At 37.0% G+C, this 22,609-nt stretch overlaps 1 protein-coding gene across 1 annotated transcript in view; it reads left to right on the plus strand.

Moving 5' to 3' along the window:
* The window catches only part of MAP3K5 (mitogen-activated protein kinase kinase kinase 5), a 216,462-nt gene that overhangs the window by 87,453 nt on the left and 106,400 nt on the right, over nt 1-22,609 (plus strand). Inside the window, exons 5-7 of the mRNA XM_065889145.1 lie at nt 206-374; nt 1,530-1,636; nt 3,904-4,074. Coding sequence (XP_065745217.1) covers nt 206-374; nt 1,530-1,636; nt 3,904-4,074 — 447 coding nt within the window. The remainder of the gene's footprint in view (nt 1-205; nt 375-1,529; nt 1,637-3,903; nt 4,075-22,609) is intronic.

The raw sequence follows: 22,609 nt of genomic DNA on the forward strand, positions 1-22,609 counted from the left end.
AATTCTTACTGAAGCAAGGCTGAGTGTAAAAGAATAGGATGCCCCAGTTTTTAAATAATACCAGATAGATAAGGTGTTGATTGTGCGCATCTTAACGAACAGAAAGGTACGAATGCTGCAGACGTCATCCGTTTCCTTATAAGATCATTGCTTTTCATTGAAATCCTTTCTAATATTAACTCTAAAAAATGTGTTTTCCCACCAGCCAGTATTTCCGGGAATCTATACTCAATGATATCAGGAAAGCTCGTAACTTATACACTGGTAAAGAACTGGCAGCTGAATTGGCAAGAATTCGACAGCGCGTGGATAATATCGAAGTCCTGACAGCAGATATTGTCATAAATCTGTTACTTTCCTACAGAGATATCCAGGTGAGAAGCTGCTCAAAGTCACGTCTTTGTCATGTAGCACGTTGGAGGAATGAGGGAGCGTTAATATCCAGTTTTAGTTAGCTATTAAGTCATTCATGTCACTACATGTAATTTTTTATTGACTCTCCTAAGCTTTCCATCCAGAGATTTTATGATAAATGAAACAGACTTATATAAGTTAACCATCAGTGATTGTGAAAGACTTGTACGGTAAAGGTCTGACATTTTCCTCCAAAAGAACAAAAAGAAAAATTTGCATGCATAACTAATCTGTAGACAGCCTGTTCTATTCCATTAGCCTCTGGCACACCCATCAGTCAATAAGTGAAAGCTTTGTTTTGGCAAATAGCAGAAATTTTTAGAGCTTTCCAGACATCTCTCTTACTCCTGAAATTTGTGTTGCTTGAAAGTGATAGTGCTGGGCCTAACTAGATAGAAGTATGAAATGTGCAATTGATTAATTTTAAAAATAACTTTAAAAATATATAAAGTAAAGCACGAACATGCAATATTATTTTTATTGGGGTGTCTTAAAATTTTTAAATTATGGTAAGTAGAGTGAAATCCTGAGTTGGGGATTTGCTATTGGAGTTTTACAGTAAACTTTAAACGACTTCTGGTTTCTTATTCCCAACCTTTCAGGCCCGAGTAAAGCTTCATGTGGGCAACAAAGATTCATATACGTGGAAAAAGTGTGGCACTTAGGATTCCATGACTAGAGAGCTTACTTGTGTTGAAACGGAATAGTTTTGTTACTTATCACAGAAGTTCAATTAGTTGCTCCATGTCCTTGATATTTTGGAAATTATTTCCCTAAAAGTAATTGATAAGACCCTGCATACCAGGAATCTGGCTCCAGGGAGAAGTAAACCACCCATATTTAGACAATGCAGTATTACCATGTTAGATGGTTTATTGTTTTTTAGGTCAGATGTGGTAACTCAATATTTCTAATGTTTTATCTATATAATCCAAACCCCTTATTTAAACAAACAGTTTCTTCTTGGTTTTAGATTCTTCAAAGTATTCCGTGGGTTCTAGTTCTTTTTTTTAATGCCCTTCTTAGATTCAGGTAGCTGGTTGGCCAAAGGCATTTCATTGTCAGGACTTTCTCCCAATGGTTTAATTCTATGTTATTCTCCTCTTGTTTAAAAGGACTATGATTCTATCGTGAAGCTGGTAGAGACTTTAGAAAAGCTGCCAACCTTTGATTTGGCCTCCCATCACCATGTGAAGTTTCATTATGCATTTGCACTGAATAGGTAAGAAGAAAAAGTTTCCATCCACAATGTGCTAACATATTATTTTTTAACCTCCGTATTCTTTCTATGGTATGTTTTGCTATAGCCTTGCAACCACTCCCTATTAGAATGTAATGTTAATATTTCTACTTCAACCATGTAAAATATAGGAAGCATGCATTCTGATTTTTTCTTTTTTGTCAGTAAAATAATGTCCCTCAATACTTGTATATTTAAATTCTAAAAATTCTTTTTCTTCTCTGTCAAAATTTGTGTTTACTATTTATATATTTTTTAGGATTTTTTAAATTCCATGGATATGATGTTATCTTTAAATATACTCAACACCAAATGATTATTTACACAAAAAGTAACTAGAGTAGGGATAGTTATATCTAGGTGAACATATTCCTAGCCAGAAAATATGTTCACTGGGATTGCCCTGAACATACCTAATTATAATTAAAACTCTGTGGGCCACATTTTAGGTCATGTGTCCATGAATCTTCTAGGACCAGGACTAACACTGCTGCTTCCAGTCCTGCCTCCACGCCTTCTGTTGGCATCATGGCTGGCACCTGCCTCAGTGCCACTTTCTACCCAAAGTCACCGTGGAGGATTATCCCTGTGCTGGCCATAGAGAGGCCTAGAGCACTGAACTGTCCAAAACTTAGTTGTGCTGTTCTCTGCCATGGCGGAGAGTTGAATATGTATGTAATTACTACAACTGGAGAGAATGATAAAAAGAAAAAGGGAGGGACCTCACATCTATCATTCATTTGCCATGAAGGCTTAATTAGTTTACCGACGAGGAAACTGAAGAGGTGGAGTAAGCATATCATAAAACTGGGGCTCAAACCCAGATCTAGCTGATGCTGGTATTTCTGTTCTTCATCACTAGGTTCTCCTGCCTTTGTCTCCAAAGAAAAGTCAGCATGCTCTTTAACCAGAGATTGTGTGTTTCCTTTTTTATCTACCCAAACTCTAGAAATTGCTAACTTTATCAGTACATGTATAATGAAAGTCTATTTTATCTCCCCATTTATTAAACATCTTTTTCTTTAGATTTGGCAGAGTGAGGTGAAACCTCCAGAGAGTATCTGTTCCAACTGGTTTTCAAATAAATCCTTTTTGAAAGATGAAATGAAAGACGGAATGAAATATATTCTATATTGAAATGAAAAATGAAAGTCCATAGAGCCTCTTATATTTTCCTTTATCCATATTTTGTCTCTGTCTTTCCTAAAATAGAATAGAATGAAATGATAAATGTATTTGTATGCAGCATTATTCTAAACTCAAGGTATTTAGTACAAAGTGTAAAAAGGAATTTCACGCACAGAAAGATTTAAAATAGTAGTTGAGAATACAAATAACTCTTTTTATATAGCAGTTTTATTGAAATATAATTCATATACCATACAATTTTATTTAAAGTGTACTGTGATTCAATGGATTTTAGTGTATTAACAGAGTTGTGTGACCATGAACACCAAGACTTTTAAAACATTTGTATCACCACCAAAAAAAGCCCCCTCCCCACTAGCGGTCACCCTCCCATTTCCTCTCAAATCCCCCAGACCTAGGCAACCACAAATCTACTTTCTGTCTCCATAGATTTGCCTACTCTGGACATTTCATATGATGAGCTCATACACAGGTAGTCTTTGTGACTGGCTTCCTTCACTTAGCACAGTGCTTTCAAGGTTCAAGAAACAATTCTTAAGAGAATTTTAATCTTTGAGAACAATCTATACGTACTCGCTGATTTTAAAATGAGCTATATAAAGCAGCTTGCTTAGATAATCAATTGGTCACGTGTAGAAAATAAGTGACTCGGGTTAAAATTGGATTGTTGGTATTGTCTGTGAATTAGTTTGCTCAGTGTTTCAGAGTAAAAGCCATTGAAACCTATAGTATCAAGGTTTTGTCTCTGTTTGGATCCTTGACTCTACCCCATTCAAGGCCACAGACTGCATTCCTAATCTCACTCCATCAACTTAAATTTGCAAGAGACTGCAGGGAAATTGGAAGGACTATGGATGGATAAGCACAAATCTATCACCATTAGCAGAAAAGCAACTCAAAAGAAATCCTTGTTAAACGCAGTAGACATGCAATAGGATAAAAAGATTTACAGAAGACTCTCAAAATATAATTGTTGTTTTTATCTTGCCAAACTTCACTAATGTGAATCAATATATTAAATAGAGTTTTAAAAAGATAATTGACCTAAACTGCTTCTGTAATCTATACTGAAACAATGATGTTTCCCTCCTCTACCTTAGGAGAAATCTCCCTGGAGATAGAGCAAAAGCTCTTGACATTATGATTCCCCTGGTGCAAAGTGAAGGGCAAGTTGCTTCAGATATGTATTGCCTCGTTGGTCGAATCTACAAAGATATGTTTTTGGACTCTAATTTCATGGATTCTGAAAGTAGAGACCATGGAGCTTCTTGGTAAGTGCACAGGATAAGATACTTGATAAATCCATAACATAAAAAACTTTGCAAATGAGTGTTAAATTATTGTTATTATCCTTTTGATTGTGTATTATGAAATAAATCTCACAATTTATAGCTTTAGTAAATAATTTTGTTGGAATTCATTTAATAAGGCAGAGTAAAATGGGGTAAATTGGTTGAAAAGATAATGATTTAAGAAAAAAGAATTTAAAAAGATATTATAAAGTATAATACAATAAAAATAAAATTTGGGGGAAAATTCAAGAGACATGAAAGAAGACCTGAGTGGAAAAATATACCAAGTTTGGGCTTCCCTGGTGGCGCAGTGGTTGAGAGTCCGCCTGCCAATGCAGGGGACACGGGTTCGTGCCCCGGTCTGGAAGGATCCCACATGCCGCGGAGTGGCTGGGCTCCTGGGCCGTGGCCTCTGAGCCTGCGTGTCCGGAGCCTGTGCTCTACAACGGGAGAGGCCACAACAGTGAGAGGCCTGCGTACCACAAAAAAAAAAAAAAAAAAAATATATATATATATATATATACCAAGTTTGTGGATGAGAAGACTTGATATTTTAAAGATGTTAATTCTCCACAGGAGGGCTTTTCATGTAATTCAACAAATTGATTCTAAAATTTATTTGAAAAACTAAAGGGCCAAGAATGGGCAAAGCAATTTTGGAGAACAAGGTAGAGGGACTTGGTCTCCCAGATAACAAGACATACTATAACAATGTAATAATTAAGATGTTGCAATATGAGTGCAAACATAGACAAATGAAACACTGGAACCAAAAAGAGAGGCTGGAACAGACTGAGATATATAGATCTGAGACTAGATTTATGACATGGTATGCTTCATGAGCCAGAGTGGAAAGAATAGACTCTTCAGGAATGGTACTGGGAAAATTTGTTTATCTGCTTGTAAAATAAAAATGAATCCCTAGTCTAACCCATGCACAGAAAATAAAATCCAAGTGAATTAAAGATTAAAATTTTTTTTAAAAAAACCTTTAGAAAAAATATTTTTAGAATAAAATATACAAACTGAATTTATGACTTTGGGTTAGGAAAGAATTTCTTAAACAAGGTATTTTTAATACCATAAACCATAAAAGATTGGGAAAACTAGAGTCCACTAAAATTTGCATCTGCTCATCAAGGTTCTGTCTTTTGGAAAGAGTAGGTTCTATTGCACTGATCGTCCTGCCAATAACAATTATAAACATTGGGAAAACACTTAAAAAAAAGTTTGAAAGCACTGAAGAGTGACTAAAGATAGTAAGAAACTGAAGAGTTTTAGATCTTTAGATGAAGGGTACTACATTAGATAAGATACACTTTTAAATGCTTTTTCCTTTGAGAGAGCTCTCTGATCTGCAGGCACAGGGCGGTTAGAATTTAAGATGAAAATCATAGTTTCGCTGGTTGGAGGAGTTAGTCTGAGGCTGCCAGAGTGCCTGGAAATTGAGTGATAGACCCCCTAAATGAAGGAGCCACAGAGAGAGCCCAAAATATAAGTATAAACTGCCCTTCCATTCTTGGCTGACCCCTGACATGTGCACATGTGGGTAAAACTCAAAGGAGTCCAGTGGAAAATAGCAGCCAGAAGGCTGGAGCTGAACAGAGATTTATTTCAGCAGTTGTGTAATGCAGGAGAGACAGAGTTTGGAGTTTGAACCTCACCAAGTCAAAGGGGCTTGGGTAAAGAGTTTGAGCTTTCCACTGAAACTCCAGAAGGTCCAAGACTTCAGAATAAAAAAACTACATCCCAGGACTAAGGAAAATTAAGAGGAAAACCAAAACAGAGCCACCCTAATAAAACCTAAAACCAAGACTCCACATGAACAAGGTGAACTGCCAGTGATTTATTTGTGTGTTGGAACAAAATTCAACACTTTTAAGAGGAAGATAACAGAATCCAAACTCTCTACAACATATCATCCAAAATGTCTACTACACCATCAGAAGCTACTAGATTTGTGAAGAGATAGGAAAGTATGATCCATAGTGAAAAGAAAATCAGTCAATAGAAGTAGACCCACAGACAACAAAGATTTTGGAATTAGCAGAGAAGGATATTAAAATAACAATGATAAATATGTTGAAGAGACTACTGGAAAAGATGGATATTATGGGTGAAAATATGAAGAATTATAGGAGATAAATGTAAACTGGAGAAGAACCAAATGGAAATTCTAGAACTGAAAATATAGTATTCAAAGTCAAAATTCCATCTAATGGGATTAATAAATAGGACACAATACAAGAAAGGATCAATAAACTTGAAAACAGGTGATTAGAAATCATTCAAACTGAAACAGAGAAAAGAAAAAGATTGAGAAAGAAATTAATGGTCTCAGTGACCTGTGGAATAGCATTGAGCAGTCTAACATACGTTATTGGAGTCTGAGAAGTAGAGAAGAGAGATGATATATCAGGAAAAATATTTGAAGAATTAGTGACCAAATATTAACCAAATCTGATCAAGCAAACAAACAAACAAACAAAAACAGCCCACAGATCTAGGAAGCTCAGCAAAAACCCAAGCAGGGTAAATACAAAGAAATCTATTCCTCAGCACCTCATAGTCAGATTCCTGTAAAACAAAATTAAAGAACATATCATAAACACAGCCAGGAAAAAAGATACGTTATATCCAAGGGAAAGAGTGAGTTCTGACTTTTAATCAGAAGGAAGCCAAAGACAATGGAATAACATCTTTAAAGTACTTAAAGCAGAAAACAGTCAACCAAGAATTCTCTACCCAGTGATATTGTCTTTCAAAAGTGAGGGTGAAATAAGGATATTTCTTTTTTTTTTTTTTTTTTTTTTTGGCCGTATGTGGATCTCTCACTGTTGTGGCCTCTCCCGTTGCAGAGCACAGGCTCCTGACACGCAGGCTCAGCGGCCATGGCTCACAGGCCCAGCCGCTCCACGGTGCATGGGATCTTCACGGACCGGGGCACAAACCCGCGTCCCCTGCATCGGCAGGCGGACTCTCAACTACTGCACCACCAGGGAAGCTCCCAAGGATATTTCTTGATAAATAAAAACTGAGATAATTTGTTGCCAACAGACCTTTACTACAAAAAATGTTAAAGGAAAATCTTTAGGTTGAAGGGAAATGATACCAGATGGAAACATGGATCTGTTAGAAGGCATGTAGAGCACTGGAAATGGTAAAAGTATTTATGAATACATAGAAAAGATATCATCAACAAAGTAAAAAAGTAAAACACAGGCAGAGAGCAATGCATGTAACCAATATGGGATTTATATTCAATATATATAAATAACTCCTAAAAATACTTAAGAAAGAAAGAAAAAAGATTAAAAATGGGCATAGGAGAAGAACAGATCACTCACAAAAGAGGAGTCACAAATGGCCAACAAACATATTTTAAAAAAATACAAAAAACGCTCTACCTACAAGCTAAAACAGACAAAGCATTTTACACTATGAAGATTAACAAAAACTTATGAATTTGACATTGTCAGTTGTTGGCAAGGATGTTTGAGAAATGGGAGTCCTAGTCCACTGCTGGTTGTGGTAGAAAATCTTATGACTACTTAAAGATTTTGGTATTATCAAGGAAGGTTGACAGTTAGCCTTCCCTAGATCCAGCAGATCTACTCCTAGTTTATACCCTAGAGAAATTCTTGAAGTTTCTCTACATAAAAGTTAAAACATAAAAAAAAACAATCTTAAAAGAGTTGAGCAAAATAACCAAATGGCAGGATACATAGAGTATGATTTCGTCTATAGAAACTGTAAAAACAGTCATACACATCTAGTAAAAGTTGAGACACATGAATGTACATCATAAATTCCCAATTCAGTAGAATAGTTACCAGTGGGGAAGGAGTAAAACGGGATCGTGAAATGCTTCATATGCAGCTGCAAGAATATTTAAAACATTTTATTTCTTAAGTTGAGTGATGGGTATATCAGTGGGAAGTGTCGCTTATATTATCCTTCTGTACTTTTTAGTATTTCTAAAATGTTCCCCAAAGAGTGCCTGATTTAAAAAAAATATTAAAGGAGGCTGACTTACAGAAAGAGACAAACACCATATGATATCATTTATATGTGGAATGTAAAGCATGACACACAGGGTACCCATCTACAAAACAGAAACAGACTCACAGATGTAGAGAACTGACTTGTGGTTGCCAAGGGAGAGGGGGTTGGGGAAGGGATGGATTTGAAGTTTGGGGTTAGCAGATGTAATTATGTATGGAATGGATAAACAACAAGGCCCTACTGTGTAGCACAGGGAACTATATTCAATATCGTATGATAAATCATAATGGAAAAGAATATAAAAAAGAACATATATATACATGTATAACTGAATTACTTTTCTGTCCAGCAGAAATTAACTCAGCATTGTAAATCAACTATACTTCAATTTTAAAAAAAAAGGAGGTTGACTTAGTTCAGGTGTTATGAGAGCATAACTTTTTTAAAATTGTGAAACAGAAATCTTAACGTTTCAAAATCTTGTATCACCTTAGCAGTTTAATGGTGGCCTGAAATTGGGATAATAGGTTATAATAAGGGAGGAAAACTTCCTAGATTTTCATTGACAGCTTTGGTTTGGACTTTTAAGTTTGTATTATAAATTGTTACTGCAATTCAGAGAGTTTTACCATTTCTCTTAACCAATTTTTCCCCTGATATTACAAAAGAGAAATGTAACCATGCATCCTTTCTATTACCAGAAGATTTCCACTTTTAGAAGATTCTTAATTGTAGGAGAATTAGAATCTGATATTTGGAAGCACTGTGCTGGTATAAATGCTTTGATTTGGCAGTGATAATGAAATGCATAGGTAATTTTTAAAAGCCTGATTTTCATGGTCAGCAGATTCAAATGGAAAACATCTTATGAAGTTAATGTGCCTCGTGCACAGGAATAAAATAGAAGTGTTTCCCCATTTGAAAAACCAAACAATTTAGACTACTGAGAGCTTTCAAGGTCACATAAAGTTCAATAAAGGAACACAAGTGTTTTTTTTCCTGGTTGTGTTTTTGTTTTAACTTTCTATACTTCCCAGTTCTGGCTCCTTTTCAATGGTTCCCATTTAGCTGAGCAACATTAACTACATTAACTGTCTCTCAAAAGATCTTTGTGTTCAAAGTTTTCAGGTCAAATTGAAGATGTCCGTTTTTTATTATTTCATTTTAAGCTATTCATTAATTTTCTTTTTTTAAAAATTTATTTTATTTATTTATATTTGGCTGTGTTGGGTCTTTGTTGCTGTGCGGGCTTTATCTAGTTGCGGCGAGCAGGGAGTCACCCCCCACTGCGGTGCGCGGGCGTCTCATTGTGGTGGCCTCTCTCGCCGCAGAGCCGGGCTCTAGGCACGTGGGCTCAGTAGTTGTGGCACACAGGTTCTAGACCGCAGGCTCAGTAGTTGTGGCGCACGGGCTCAGCTGCTCCGCAGCACATGGGATCCTCCTGGACCAGGACTCGAACCTGTGTCCCCTGCATTGGCAGGCGGACTCTCAACCACTGCGCCACCAGGGAAGCCCTCATTAATTTTCTAGTAAGAACAGTGAAAGCAGTTAGAACTCAAAGCCTTGTGGCGCGCGGGCTCAGCTGCTCCGCAGCACGTGGGATCCTCCTGGACCAGGACTCGAACCTGTGTCCCCTGCATTGGCAGGCGGACTCTCAACCACTGCGCCACCAGGGAAGCCCTCATTAATTTTCTAGTAAGAACAGTGAAAGCAGTTAGAACTCAAAGCCTTTTCATGGGAAGAGCCTTAGGAGTTGACCTGGGTGTGTCACTCACTGATCTATCGAGTAATATAAGAATGTCACTTCTACTATAGATTATCCGTCTATAACCTTCCATTATTATCATCATACCCATTTGTCCTACAGGTCGTTAAGAACAATTCCCCCCTATTTTAAAATGGGTGTTTTTTCATGCCCTCACACTTGTAAAGCCACTTCAGTATTTCTTAGTGTTTCAATCCAACTCCCACAGTCCTGCAAACACACTCATTCGTGTTGGTGTGTTGGCATCATCTGTAACCTCCCTTTCTGTTAGAGCTGAGAAGTAAAAGCACATTGTCAAGGTGCTGACCTAAGAGGGCATTACCGAGGTTATTAGGCATCTGGCCAGACTTACCCAGGATTATGCATTTCCTGAGTCCCAGAGAGTTGTTGCAACTGACCTTTTTTGACCCATAGTCCTCTAAGCTTTCACTCGTCAAGTGCCGCGATGAGATAAGGAATGAGTGGCAGGCAGTCAGTCCCTAAAGCTTCTTTCCATGGACAGTTTCCATAGCCTGAATCATTTTCTGTTGGCTTGAATGGACAGTCATCTACTGAGCATGGGAAGTTTAGGATAAGAGCTTCAGCTCAATAGAAAAAGAGCCCCAAGCAGTTGGGATTACAGTGGCACTTAGAGCTCTTTCTTGAAATTTCCCTTCTTCTTTTTTTTTTAATTTATTTTAATTTATTATTTTTGGCAGTGTTGGGTCTTTGTTGCTGAGTGCGGGCTTTCTCTAGTTGTGGCAAGTGGGGGCTACTCTTCGTTGTGGTGCGCGGGCTTCCCATTGCGGTGGCTTCTCTTGTTGCGGAGCACGGGCTCTAGAGCGCGCAAGCCTCAGCAGATGTGGTGCGTGGGCTCAGTAGTTGTGGCTCGTGGGCTCTAGAGTTCAGGCTTGGCAGTTGTGGTGCACGGGCTTAGTTTCTCCGCGGCATGTGGGATCTTCCCAGACCAGGGCTCGAACCCGTGTCCCCTGCATAGGCAGGCAGACCCCCAACCACTGCGCCACCAGGGAAGTCCCGAAATTTCCCTTTTTAACATCTTTAATGAGTTTACTGTTCCTGACTTACACCACAGGGAGAAAGCTTGACACTCCTCTGAGCATTCATTGTGTTTGGTATGAGTACTATTATCAGGGCACTTTTTTTACTTCTTGGGAGATCTTCTAATGCAGGTCTGTTTTCTGAGAGGTTTACTTGGGATTCAGAATGCAAAAATACAAAATAAGAAAGAAGTTTATGGTTTAGATTTTTTTTAAGTTTGGAGAATAGTAATATGTTGTAGAACAAACTTTACTTGTTGAAGCTTATCTGGGACAGAGGGTGAGTGGTTTAAAGGAACACATCCTGCTGATTTAAGTATAAAAAAAGAGTAGTTCTCTAACATTTGATGTTTTTCATTGTCACTTCCTTAGTTATTTTTGGTCACTGAAGCTCTTGCAGATGGCTAAACTAATGCTAATTTTTTTCTGTATGTAAGTTTCTATAATCCAAGTTAAGGTATGAAAAGTACCTCTTTGATCTTTAGGTAACTAAACTGAGTTTGACTTTCAGTCATTAAACGGTTGTAGCTTTTTTATCATGGCTTGTCAATATAAAGTTAAATACAAGTTAAAGAAAGCAGCAGTGGTACCTGTCATAAGTGCTGGTTTGAGGATGTTTGGTGCTACTATAGAATCAAGAGCAAGGTCGGGACTTTCCTGGCGGTCTGGTGGTTAGGACTCAGCTTCCACTGCAGGGGGCGTGGGTTCGATCCCCTGTAGGGGAACTAAGATCCCACATGCTGCAAGGTGTGGCCAAAAAAAAAAAGAAAAAAACAGAGCAAGGCAAGAGAGTGAAGCTGGGAGGATAGCCAGCTTTCAAAGGAAATATTGTGACCCAAGAGCCTAGACTTACATCCGAAAAAACCAAAAAAAACCAAAAAAACGCAGGAAACAAAACCCACGGAGTTTCTGAAGTGACAGACTGAAATGGAATGACCCAAGGCAATATTATGGACCATGACTTGGAGGTCATGGAAGGTTCATTGTCAAGATTATCTCTATAACTTCTTTTTTAACCTAATCTGAAAAAGACATAACCACAAAGAAGTTATGCTGAATTCATATGTAGAATGACTTAGAACATTTTGATATATGCAGTATTTGTTCAATAGGTAGAAATAATAATCAATCGCTTAGAGTTCACATAAGGTTTTTGTATATGTTATTAACCGCTGGAGGCTTAACACACCTTGTAAAGTAGGCAAGGCTGACATTTTTCTTTCCATTTTACAACTAAGGCAAGTGAACCTCAAAGAACTTAAGTGAATTTCTTGATGTTTTGTGATTAATAAAATTTCAAGTACAATTTTTTCAGATCCAGTGTTGTTTTTACTACATCCTAGGCTCACTTTCCTGGAATTTCCAGGAACAAACATTTCTAGGAATATCTGTACTGTTTTGTTGAGGAGGCCTGGACTTTTGGGAGACCGGCATGAAATAAATGTTGACTCAGTACTTGGAAACAGTGTGATCTTAGGCAAATTACTTAACCTTTAGGAAATTCAGTTTTCTTATTTGAAAAATAAGAATAATACGTACCTAGATGAATTAGAAGTGTTCTTAGCATCCTAAAAGTAGCCGAATACCTTACTCCAATGGGCTTAAGCAATAAGAAAATGTAACTTCTGAAACATGAAGTCCAGAAATAGGGCTGGGTCTGGTTTAGGTTGACTCGGCAGCTTAAAAATGTCAGCCAAGTCTGTTTCCTTGTTATTGCTGTGGGTGGCTCTGCCCTCAGTCTTCTTAGAGTTGTAAGGGGCTGTGTCCATTTCAGGTATCAAACTTAGCTATGCCAGGTCTGAGACGGGAGAAAAGTAGGCCATCACTTTTTGTATCTTTTTCTTAGGACTAAGAAAACACTCCTAAAAACCTACCCCACACTTTCCTTACATTTCTTTATGCTTCTAGTATTTCATCATCACCGCAGCACTACACAAGTCACGAGCAAGGAAGATGGCATTATTACAAATGGTTTAAACTCATCACTTTAGGAGGAATAGATGCTCTGTTTGAGAGATTAAATGAAGCAACATATGTTCAAGTCCTGGAATTTAGTAGGCCCTTAGAGTTATATCCTTAGTATATAATATGAGAAAATATTTTGTATTTCTTTATATAATGTTATATTTATCCATGTTCAAAATAGACATTGACTAGATTAATGGATATTGATTAGATTCCTTTTTCCCAAAATATGCCTGAGTTTCCTTTCTCTTATTTCTGGATCTAGTTGAACATTTTAGCTAATGAGGGAAAAGAGAGTCTGTATCCTTTGTACATAGGACTTGCTAGAATTTCATGTATCAATACCATAGCTGTCATGGGGTCACCTGGGATAGGCACTGATTGCTTGAAATCATATTTGGTTTTAGAGATCATGGTATTCTTGAGGGGAGATAGGAAGTCATTTTCAGAATTTTGAAAGGGAATTAGGTACCTATACTGTATTAGCATAATCATGTCTCCCTGTTGTAATGCCAAACAACAGGGCATTTTTTCTGTAATACCAAAAAAGATCTGTAGCCAGGAAATTAAAAGCATTAAGTCTGTTTTTAGCATTAATACGTTCATTTTTCCATAGTAACTTGGGAAAGAACAGACAGCTTTGCCTTATCAACTAATTTTCTTTTACGTCAGTGACAGTGCTATTCAAACAGTCATGCGTGCCTAATAACTGTTTAGTTTTTACATGATTAATGGGGTTGGCTTTACTTTGGAAGAGTTATGTAACAAACCATTCGACATACAAATAAAGACCAATGTCTATTTTCCATTTGCCAGATTAGCCCTTTTTTTTGTTGTTCTTGGCTTTGAGATATCTTTCTCTGTGTTATCTCTATTTCTACCACCCTCTTCCCCCCTCCCAGAGTTTTATCTCAACATTATTTCACTGACATTTTTGTTTAGTCCTTGGTTGTCTCTATAAGTGAGTTTCCAAATTTTGGATGATTTTTGTCCTTAGAGCACAAAACCTGAAGAGTTCTTCATAACTCAGCGTGACACCCAGCTCATTGGTGTCCAGATGTAGATGGCTCTTAAGGGACCAACAATTCCAGGATGACCTGGAGACTTGGGTAAAACACAGAGTGTGCCCATGATTGCTTTGTAAACAAGTGCCCTGGTGCATTGCTCTCAGGCCTTGACCTTGATTTAATATGGGATTCAACAGATGACAGATTGCGTGAAGCTCTGTTGTGGCATGACCAAGTCGAAGTCCAAGAATGGTCACATTGAATAAGTCACTGTGGAGGTTTTCTAATTGTGGCTAATGAGCATTATGCACCTAAGGAGAGAAACTAAGGCTTGCTTTCTGTAACCCAGTCGTCAGAGGGATGAGTGAGAGAACTAGATGTTTGCCAGGCATTATGATGAGAAGGAAGGAGCATTTGGAAGAATAGGGGTGATTTCACTTAGTGAATCAAAGCAATTGTTTCCAGGCCTGGCTGGATATCAGAATTGCTTGGGGAGTTTTTCAACTATGCAGAGTTCTTTGTCCCTGGAAATTTTGCTTAGTGGATCCATTTTATTGAATAAATTAACCATAATTGATAATATGACTGTTCCTTTTTTATTAAATGTTTGGACTTTCCCTGTATTTTGCTGTCAGTCCCTTCTTCCTAAACCTTTACTGCTCTTCATATCTTTAAAGAATAAGTTTAAACCCCTGGCCCTACCTCCCCTTCAGAGCTTTCCCGAATCTGTCTCCTCCCATCTTCCCAGCCTTCTTAGAATATGGGTTTTGCATTTTAATTTGAGGGAATTGGCAGTTATTGGAAGGATGAGTTTGGATTGGTCATAAACATATGAGAACTCTTCACTCTCGGGAGCAATCAAGTAAGTGCCCACTAAAGTCCTGAGCTGTGTTTTCTTGTTATCAACTAGCAAGAATGAAAAGAGACGAGAATACTTTAATTTGGCATGGGTGCGATATAAAAGTCTCTCACCTATACTGCTCTCGGGAATGTGAATTGGTAAGAACTTTCTGGAACGCAGTTTGGCATTATGTATCAAGAGCCTTGAAATAATTCATGGTCTTTAATCCAGTTATGTACTTCGTAAACTATCCTAAAAAAATAGCAGATATGGAAACAAAGATGTGTTCCTACGCTGAATTGTATGGTAATGAAACATTGGAAGAAACCTAAATGTCCAACAGTAGGGAAAATGTTGAATGGAAGGATAACATCCCCGAGTGATGGAATATCATTCGTTCAGAGTTGTGTGTGTTGGTGGTAAAAATACACATAAGTAAAACTTACCGTTTTGACCATTTTAAGTGTATGATTCAGTGGCATTAAGTACATTCACACTGCTGTGCTCTCATCACCACTGCTCACCCACAGCCTTCTCAACTTGCAGAACTTAAAGTCTGTACCCATTAAACAGCTGTCGATTCTCCCCTCCCCCTAGCTCCTGGAAAACACCATTCTTCTTTCTGTCTCTCTGAGTTTGACTACTCTAAGTATCTCATATGAGTGGAATCATATAGTATTTGTCTTTTTTGTGAATGGCTTATTTCACTTAGCATGATGTTCTCAAGGTTCACCATGTTGTAACATGTGTCTGAATTTCCTTTTTAGAGGCTGAATAGTCTTCCATTTTATGTATATACCACATGGTGTTTATCCATTCACCTGTCAGTGGACACTTGGGTTTGTTTCCACCTTTTGGCTATTGTGAATAAATGCTGCTATGAACATGGATGTACAAATATCTGTTTGAGTCCTGCTTTCAATTCTTTTGAGTATATGCCCAGAAGAAAATTTGGGTTTTGTGAATTTCTTTCTTCCTTTTTTTTAAAAATTTTTTGGCTGCATCGGGTCTTAATTGCGGCGCATGGGCTCTTTGTTGTGGCACTCAGGCCTTCTCTCTAGTTGTGGCCTCCGGGCTCCAGGGCACGTGGGCTTTGTAGTTTGTGGCACACGGGCTCTAGTTGAGGCACGCGAGCTCAGTAGTTGTGACACTCGGGCTTAGTTGTCCCACTGCATGAGGGATCTTAGTTCGCCAACCAGGGATCGAACCTGTGTCCCCTCATTGGAAGGTGGATTCTTTACCACTGGACCACCAGGGAAGTCCAGAAAACTGTGGTTTTAAACAAATATTTAACAGTAACATGCTTCATGATATCATGTGAAAATTAAAAAACAGATTATTAAAATAGCATGATTCTCTTTTTGTGGAAAAAAATATGCAAATAGTAAAAGGACTGAAAGAAGGTAGTTAGAATTTTGAGTTTTTAGATTTTTCATCCTGACTTTTCTTTAATAATAAAGATCATATGCAAATAAGTAGTTTGAATTGGAGAGGGTTTCCCCACCATCTCCAGATCAGATCAACAGAGTGATTTGGCACTAGTTTTCATCCCATGCTGTCTTGCTTTACCTCTGAGTTATTTTACGAGTGATAATTTCAGAAATATCCCTGGAGATGTAAGGCACCGTGAAATTCTAATTTAATTACTTGTATGTCTCACAGAAAGAATCACAGCTGTTGTATCACAAAGAAGGAAAATGACAGCTAAAGAGAAGGAGCTTGAGTTGAGCTCAGTTTCTTCTTTGATGGAAAGTAGATGCTCTTTAGCTCGAAACAATTGATTCAAGAATATTTTCTTTATTCTCGACTTTGTTGAACAGCTCAGTACAGATGCAGAAAGTGAGCTATGTCTTTATTATAAAGAGCGCATCACTCCATTGTCAAGTACTTAGCTCTTTTAGAGCTAGCTTACAATCAGGTGACAAATAGTGCTGATGTAAGGCAGCCCTTGAACAAAAATCTGCTGCTTTGAAAACTTGAACAAAAGCTTTGCAAGTCTTCAATGTAATAATGAGTTGAAGAATACAAATTATTTATCCTCTTTCAACAAATATTGAGTACTAAAATAGAAAAAAATCAACAATAGTGGAAATAACTTCATACAGTTACTCAAATATACTCACTAGAATTTTCTTAAGATGCCTGGTTCCATCCTTAAGATTTGTTTCCTTCATGAAGTCTTAATTTAGCTTCACTTACCTCTAATCATTTTACTTCTCTATTTTTATAGATAGTTTTACACTATTAATCACTGTTTATAGATTTCTTTACGTAAGGACTAACATATTGTTCATGTTCATTTATCCTCTTGCTAGTTAAACTGTAAAGTTTTCAATGACATGAAATGTCTTTGGTGCATTTTTATGGGCACATTCAGCAGTATTGCCATATCAGTCTTTTAAAAATATTAGTCTATAGTCTAATAAGATCGATCAAATACATTTTGTGACTAACACCATTCTTTCCAAGAATATATCAATACCTGTTTCTGTAGTATATGGAATCCAAGCTTTATCCTTAATATAAAAGCAGTTCTATTTTTATTTCTCATTATTATTCTTCCTATTTCACCCAACTCCCTTTTACTAAAAAGCAAAAACAAAAGCAGAGGTAATGAAAAAGGACTAAAAAAAATTTTTTTAAACACACACCAAAGGTTAAGTAGAGTCATACAGAGAAGAGGGCTCAGGTTTGGAATCCAGCAGAATTGGGTAAAGTTCCTGCTCAACCGCTTTTAAATTGAGTGACTGACTATTTCCATGCTTCAATGTTCTGATTAGTAAACTTGAGAGAATCCTTCCTACCTTAAAGAGTTGTCAGAATTAGAAATATTATGCTCGAAGTGTCAAGTACAATGCCTGTACCGAGTAGGTGCCCAGTCATGATAGGCAGCTACTGTTATTGTTTCTTTTACTATCTGGTGGTACCCACAGCTTCCTGTGGTAGAGAATATCATCAGGGCTATATTGTATTATTGTTAGAAATACACTGTCCCTGTTCATAGGAAGATGATATATTCCCACCACATGACACCAGGTTCGGGTATGTGTGTTGGTTGATACTCTTTATCAGCAGAAGCTTTAAAAGCTATGTCGCGGCTGTGCCAGGTTTACTTTTCCTTAGCCATTTTCTGGGGAAAGCCCCTCCTTCAGGCTGGGTCCCAGAGGGAGAACAATGTCCGGCAGAGCTGAGCCAGCTGATACAGAAACTTGCAAGCCCCTGGGATTTGCTGTTGATACTTGGCACATTTACCCTAAAATGACTAATTTATCATCTTCAGGTGAAATGGATGGTTTCATTATTGTAGCATCTATATTTATTTTTATCAAGTTTGAATTTTAAAAAAACAGTGAGGGCTTCCCTGGTGGCGCAGTGGTTGAGAGTCCGCCTGCCGATGCAGGGGACACTGGTTTGTGCCCCTATCTTGGAAGATCTCACATGCCGCGGAGCGGCTGGGCCCGTGAGCCATGGCCGCTGAGCCTGCACGTCCGGAGCCTGTGCTCCACAACGGGAGAGGCCACAACAGTGAGAGGCCTGCGTACCGCAAAAAACAAAAAACAGTGAAATGATAAAATATATATGGAAAGTTAGCACCAGGGAACACAGATACTCCAGTGATAAGGATCAACGTGCTCTTTAAAATAAGCTTTTTAATAACAGCATGAAAAGTGAATCATATGGCACTTCTTCAGAGGAGACTATACTCTCCCTAGCAATAAATTAAAGGAGCTTCTCATGTAAGACTCTAAGTAGGCAGCAATGAAAACTATATAAACAATATCTTCAATATTTTTTATTAAATAGTGAATTCCAATAGTATTAAAATGTAATATGGTGAAGATGGTACACAATTTAGTAATGTGGTCCAAGGATGTAGCTTTCTGGTCTTATGGTCTTATCAAGGTCAGGATTTAGATTACTAGGGAAGTGAATAGATTATTTCAATTTTATATGACCTGCTGTATTTATCACTTGTCTCAGCCTGGCTCTTGGTAAGAAGTGGATACAGGTTTTCTTCATTCAGCAAGTATTTTGTTACCACCTGCAATGAGTCAGGCGTCCTGATGGATCAGGCATTGGAGATTTAGTACTCAACAAGACGGACAAGGTCCCTGCTCTCAGAGAGCATACATTCTATAGTGGGAGATAGATGATAAAAAGAATAATTTCAGATTGCTATAAATTCTGTAATAGATATAGAACTATTCAGTTTCCTTTCTTTTTCTTGTGTCATGCTAATCTGTGATTTTCAAGAAAATTTTCCAGTTCACCTAAGTTGTCGTATTTATTGGGATAAGGTTATTCCAAATATACTTTTAGTTTCTTTTTAATGCTAGTAGGACCTATACTAATGTCCCACTTTTCATTTCTGATACTTTTGAATAAGAGTAATTTGTATTCTCTTTCTCTCTCTTATGAGCAGTCTACCTACCTAGGAGTTTAGCAATTTTATTTATCTTCTCCTAGAACCAACTTTTGGCACTGTTGATTTTCTTTATTGCACATCTATTTTCGACTTCATTGATTTCTGTTCTTTCCTTTATTATACCCTCCTTCCACTTTGTGTGGGAATATATGCTGTTATATTTCTAGATGGAAGCTTAGAGCATTGATTTTTCAACCTTGCTCCCTTCCCAGCATATGCATTTAAAGATAAAAATTGTTCTGCATCCCAGAAGTTTTGATGTATTGAACTTTCAATATTGTTCAGATCAAATACCTTTTAATTTTCAGTGTGACTTTTTCGACCCCTGGGTTCTTCAGAAGTAGGTGCCCAATTTACAAACATATCTTTCTTTCTTGTTCTCTAGTTTAATTCTATTTCTATGAGAGGTGCCTTTATAGCCCAGGATATAGTCCACTGTTGTTGGGTGTAGTGTTCCACATAAGTCAGGTAGATTAACTTGATTAATCATGTTATTCAAATCTTCTCCATCTTCACTGATATTTTTTGTCTGCCTCTTTGATCATCACTGAGACAGGTGTTTTGAGATCTCCCACTATGAATGTAGATTTGTCTATTTTTTAGTTTTGTCAGTTTTTGCTTTATGTATTTTGAAGCCATGTTAACAAGTGTGTTTAGGATTATAAATCTTCCTGTTGATCTTACCCTTTTATCATTATGAAATGTTCCTCCTTATATCTTGCAATCATGTTTGCCTTAAAGTTAGTTTTGTCTGATATTAATATATAATCACAACAGATTTCTTTTGGTTAGTAGTTGAGTGATACATCTTTATGCATCGTTTTACGTTCAACCTGACTGTATCCTTATATTTAAAGTGTGTCTCTTTTAAATGCATTATAGTTGTTTCTTTCTTTTTTCTTTTTTTCCACTGTTCTTAAATCAAATTTGAGAAGTCTTTTTTATTTGGAATGTTTAGGTCATTTACATTTAATGTGATAACTGGTAGTTGTGCTTATGTCTTACCATCCTGCTATTTATTTTCTATTTATTTCATATCTTCTTTGTTCCATTAATCCTCCATTCCCTCCATTTTTTCGATTAATTTAGTATTACATTTTATCATTTATTAACATTTTAGTAATACTTTTTATGTTATGCTTTTAGTAGTTCCCTAGAGGTGACAATCCACATCCTTGGCTTTTACAGTCTACCTTAAATTTGTACTATACCACTTCCTGAACAAGGAAAGAAACTTAGAGCAGTGTAAATATTTAATAGTTTAGTTAATATAATCTTTTATATATAGTCAAATATTTACCCTTTCTGATGCTCTTCCTGCAGTTCAGTGCTTCCAACTGGAATCACTACTCTTCAGCCTGAATACGTTTAGTATTTTCTGTCATATGGATCTGCTGGCAACCAATTCTGCCAGTTTTTGTTTGTATGAACACATCTTTCTTACACCTTTTCTTTTTCCTTTTATCACTCTTAGGATGTTGTTGCATTATCTTTTGGCTTCCATAGTTTGTATTGCAAAGTCAGCTCTCAATTGTATTGCTCCTTGGAAAGTAATGTATCTTTTTCTTTCTGGCTGATTTTAAGATTTTCCTCTGTGTCTTTGGTTTCAACATTTAGGCTGTACTTATTATTTTATCGTGCTTGAAGTTCGCTGACCTTTTTGGATCTGTGGGTTAATGTTTTCAACAGTTTGGAATATCTTTGGCCTTATGTCTTCAAATATTTCTTGTGTTCTGTATTCTCTCTTTCCTCTTCCTGGGGCTACAGTAATACATATGTTAGACCATTTAACTATATCTCACATGTCTCTTATGCTCTGTTTTGTTTTTTCCCCTACCTTTTTCTCTCCCTGTTTCAGTTTTGATATTTTTTATTGACCTGTTTTTGTCATTTCACCAAATCTATCTTCTGCTGCGTCGTCTGCTATTAAACACATACAATGAATTCTTATTTTCAGGCATTGTACATTTTAGTTCTAGATTATTTGATTCTCTCTTTTTAGATTTCAACTCTGTTAAAATTGTTTCTCTTTTCATTCATTTGTCCATTTCTTTCTTAATTTTCTTCACCATATTTGTAATAATTATTTAAAGTTCTTGTCTACAAACTCCAACATCTGAATTATCTGTGAGGCTGGTCTCTTGTCTGTTTTGCTCTTTTGTTTATTGGTCACATTTTCCTGACTCTTTGCATGTCTCATAATACTTTATTGTATGCCATATATTTTGTATTTAAGAATTATTGAGACTGAGGAGATTTTATTTTCTCTCATAGAAGGCTCTTACTTTCCTCTGTTAGCCAGGCAGGGTGAGAAGATGATTACCTCAAAAACCACAACTGAGTTGAGTTGGTCGGGGTTTCAGTTTTGGTTTTTTTTTTAATTACTTTATTTATTTTTAAAAAAATTTTATTTAATTTATTTTTTTATACAGCAGGTTCTTATCAGTCATCGATTTTATACACATCAGTGTATACATGTCAATCCTAATCTCCCAACTCACCCACCACCACCCCACCACCCCACCCCCGCTTTCCCCCCTTGGTGTTCGTACATTTGTTCTCTACATGTGTGTCTCTATTTCTGCCCTGCAGACTGGTTCATCTGTACCATTTTTCTAGGTTCCACATATATGTGTTAATGTACGATATTTGTTCTTCTCTTTCTGACTTACTTCACTCTGTATGACAGTCTCTAGGTCCATCCACGTCTCAACAAATGACCCAATTTTGTTCCTTTTTATGGCTGAGTAATATTCCATTGTATATAGGTACCACATCTTCTTTATCCATTTGTCTGTCGATAGGCATTTAGGATGCTTCCATGACCTGGCTATTGTAAATAGTGCTGCAATGAACATTGGGGTGCATGTGTCTTTTTCAATTATGGTTTTCTTTGGGTATATGCCCAGTAGTGGGATTGCTGGATCATATGGTAATTCGATTTTTAGCTTTTTAAGGAACATCTATACTGTTTTCCATAGTGGCTGTATCAATTTACATTCACACCAACAGTGCAAGAGGGTTCCCTTTTCTCCACACCCTCTCCAGCATTTGTTGCTTGTAGATTTTCTGATGATGCTCATTCTAACTGGTGTGAGGTGATACCTCATTGTAGTTTTGATTTGCATTTCTCTAATAATTAGTGATGTTGAGCAGCTTTTCATGTGCTTCTTGGCCATTTTTATGTCTTCTTTGGAGAAATGTCCATTTAGGTCTTCTGCCCATTTTGGGACTGGGTTGTTTGTTTTCTTAATATTGAGCTGCATAAGCTGTTTATATATTTTGGAGATTAATCCTTTGTCTGTTGATTCATTTGCAAATAGTTTCTCCCATTCTGACGGCTGTCTTTTTGTATTGTTTGTGGTTTCCTTTGCTGTGCAAAAGCTTTTATTAGGTCCCATTTGTATATTTTTGTTTTTATTTCCATTATTCTAGGAGGTGGATGAAAAAAGATCTTGCTGTGACTTA

Source organism: Phocoena phocoena, chromosome 12 (genome assembly GCF_963924675.1).
Source record: "Phocoena phocoena chromosome 12, mPhoPho1.1, whole genome shotgun sequence".
NCBI classification, from domain to species: Eukaryota; Metazoa; Chordata; class Mammalia; order Artiodactyla; family Phocoenidae; genus Phocoena; species Phocoena phocoena.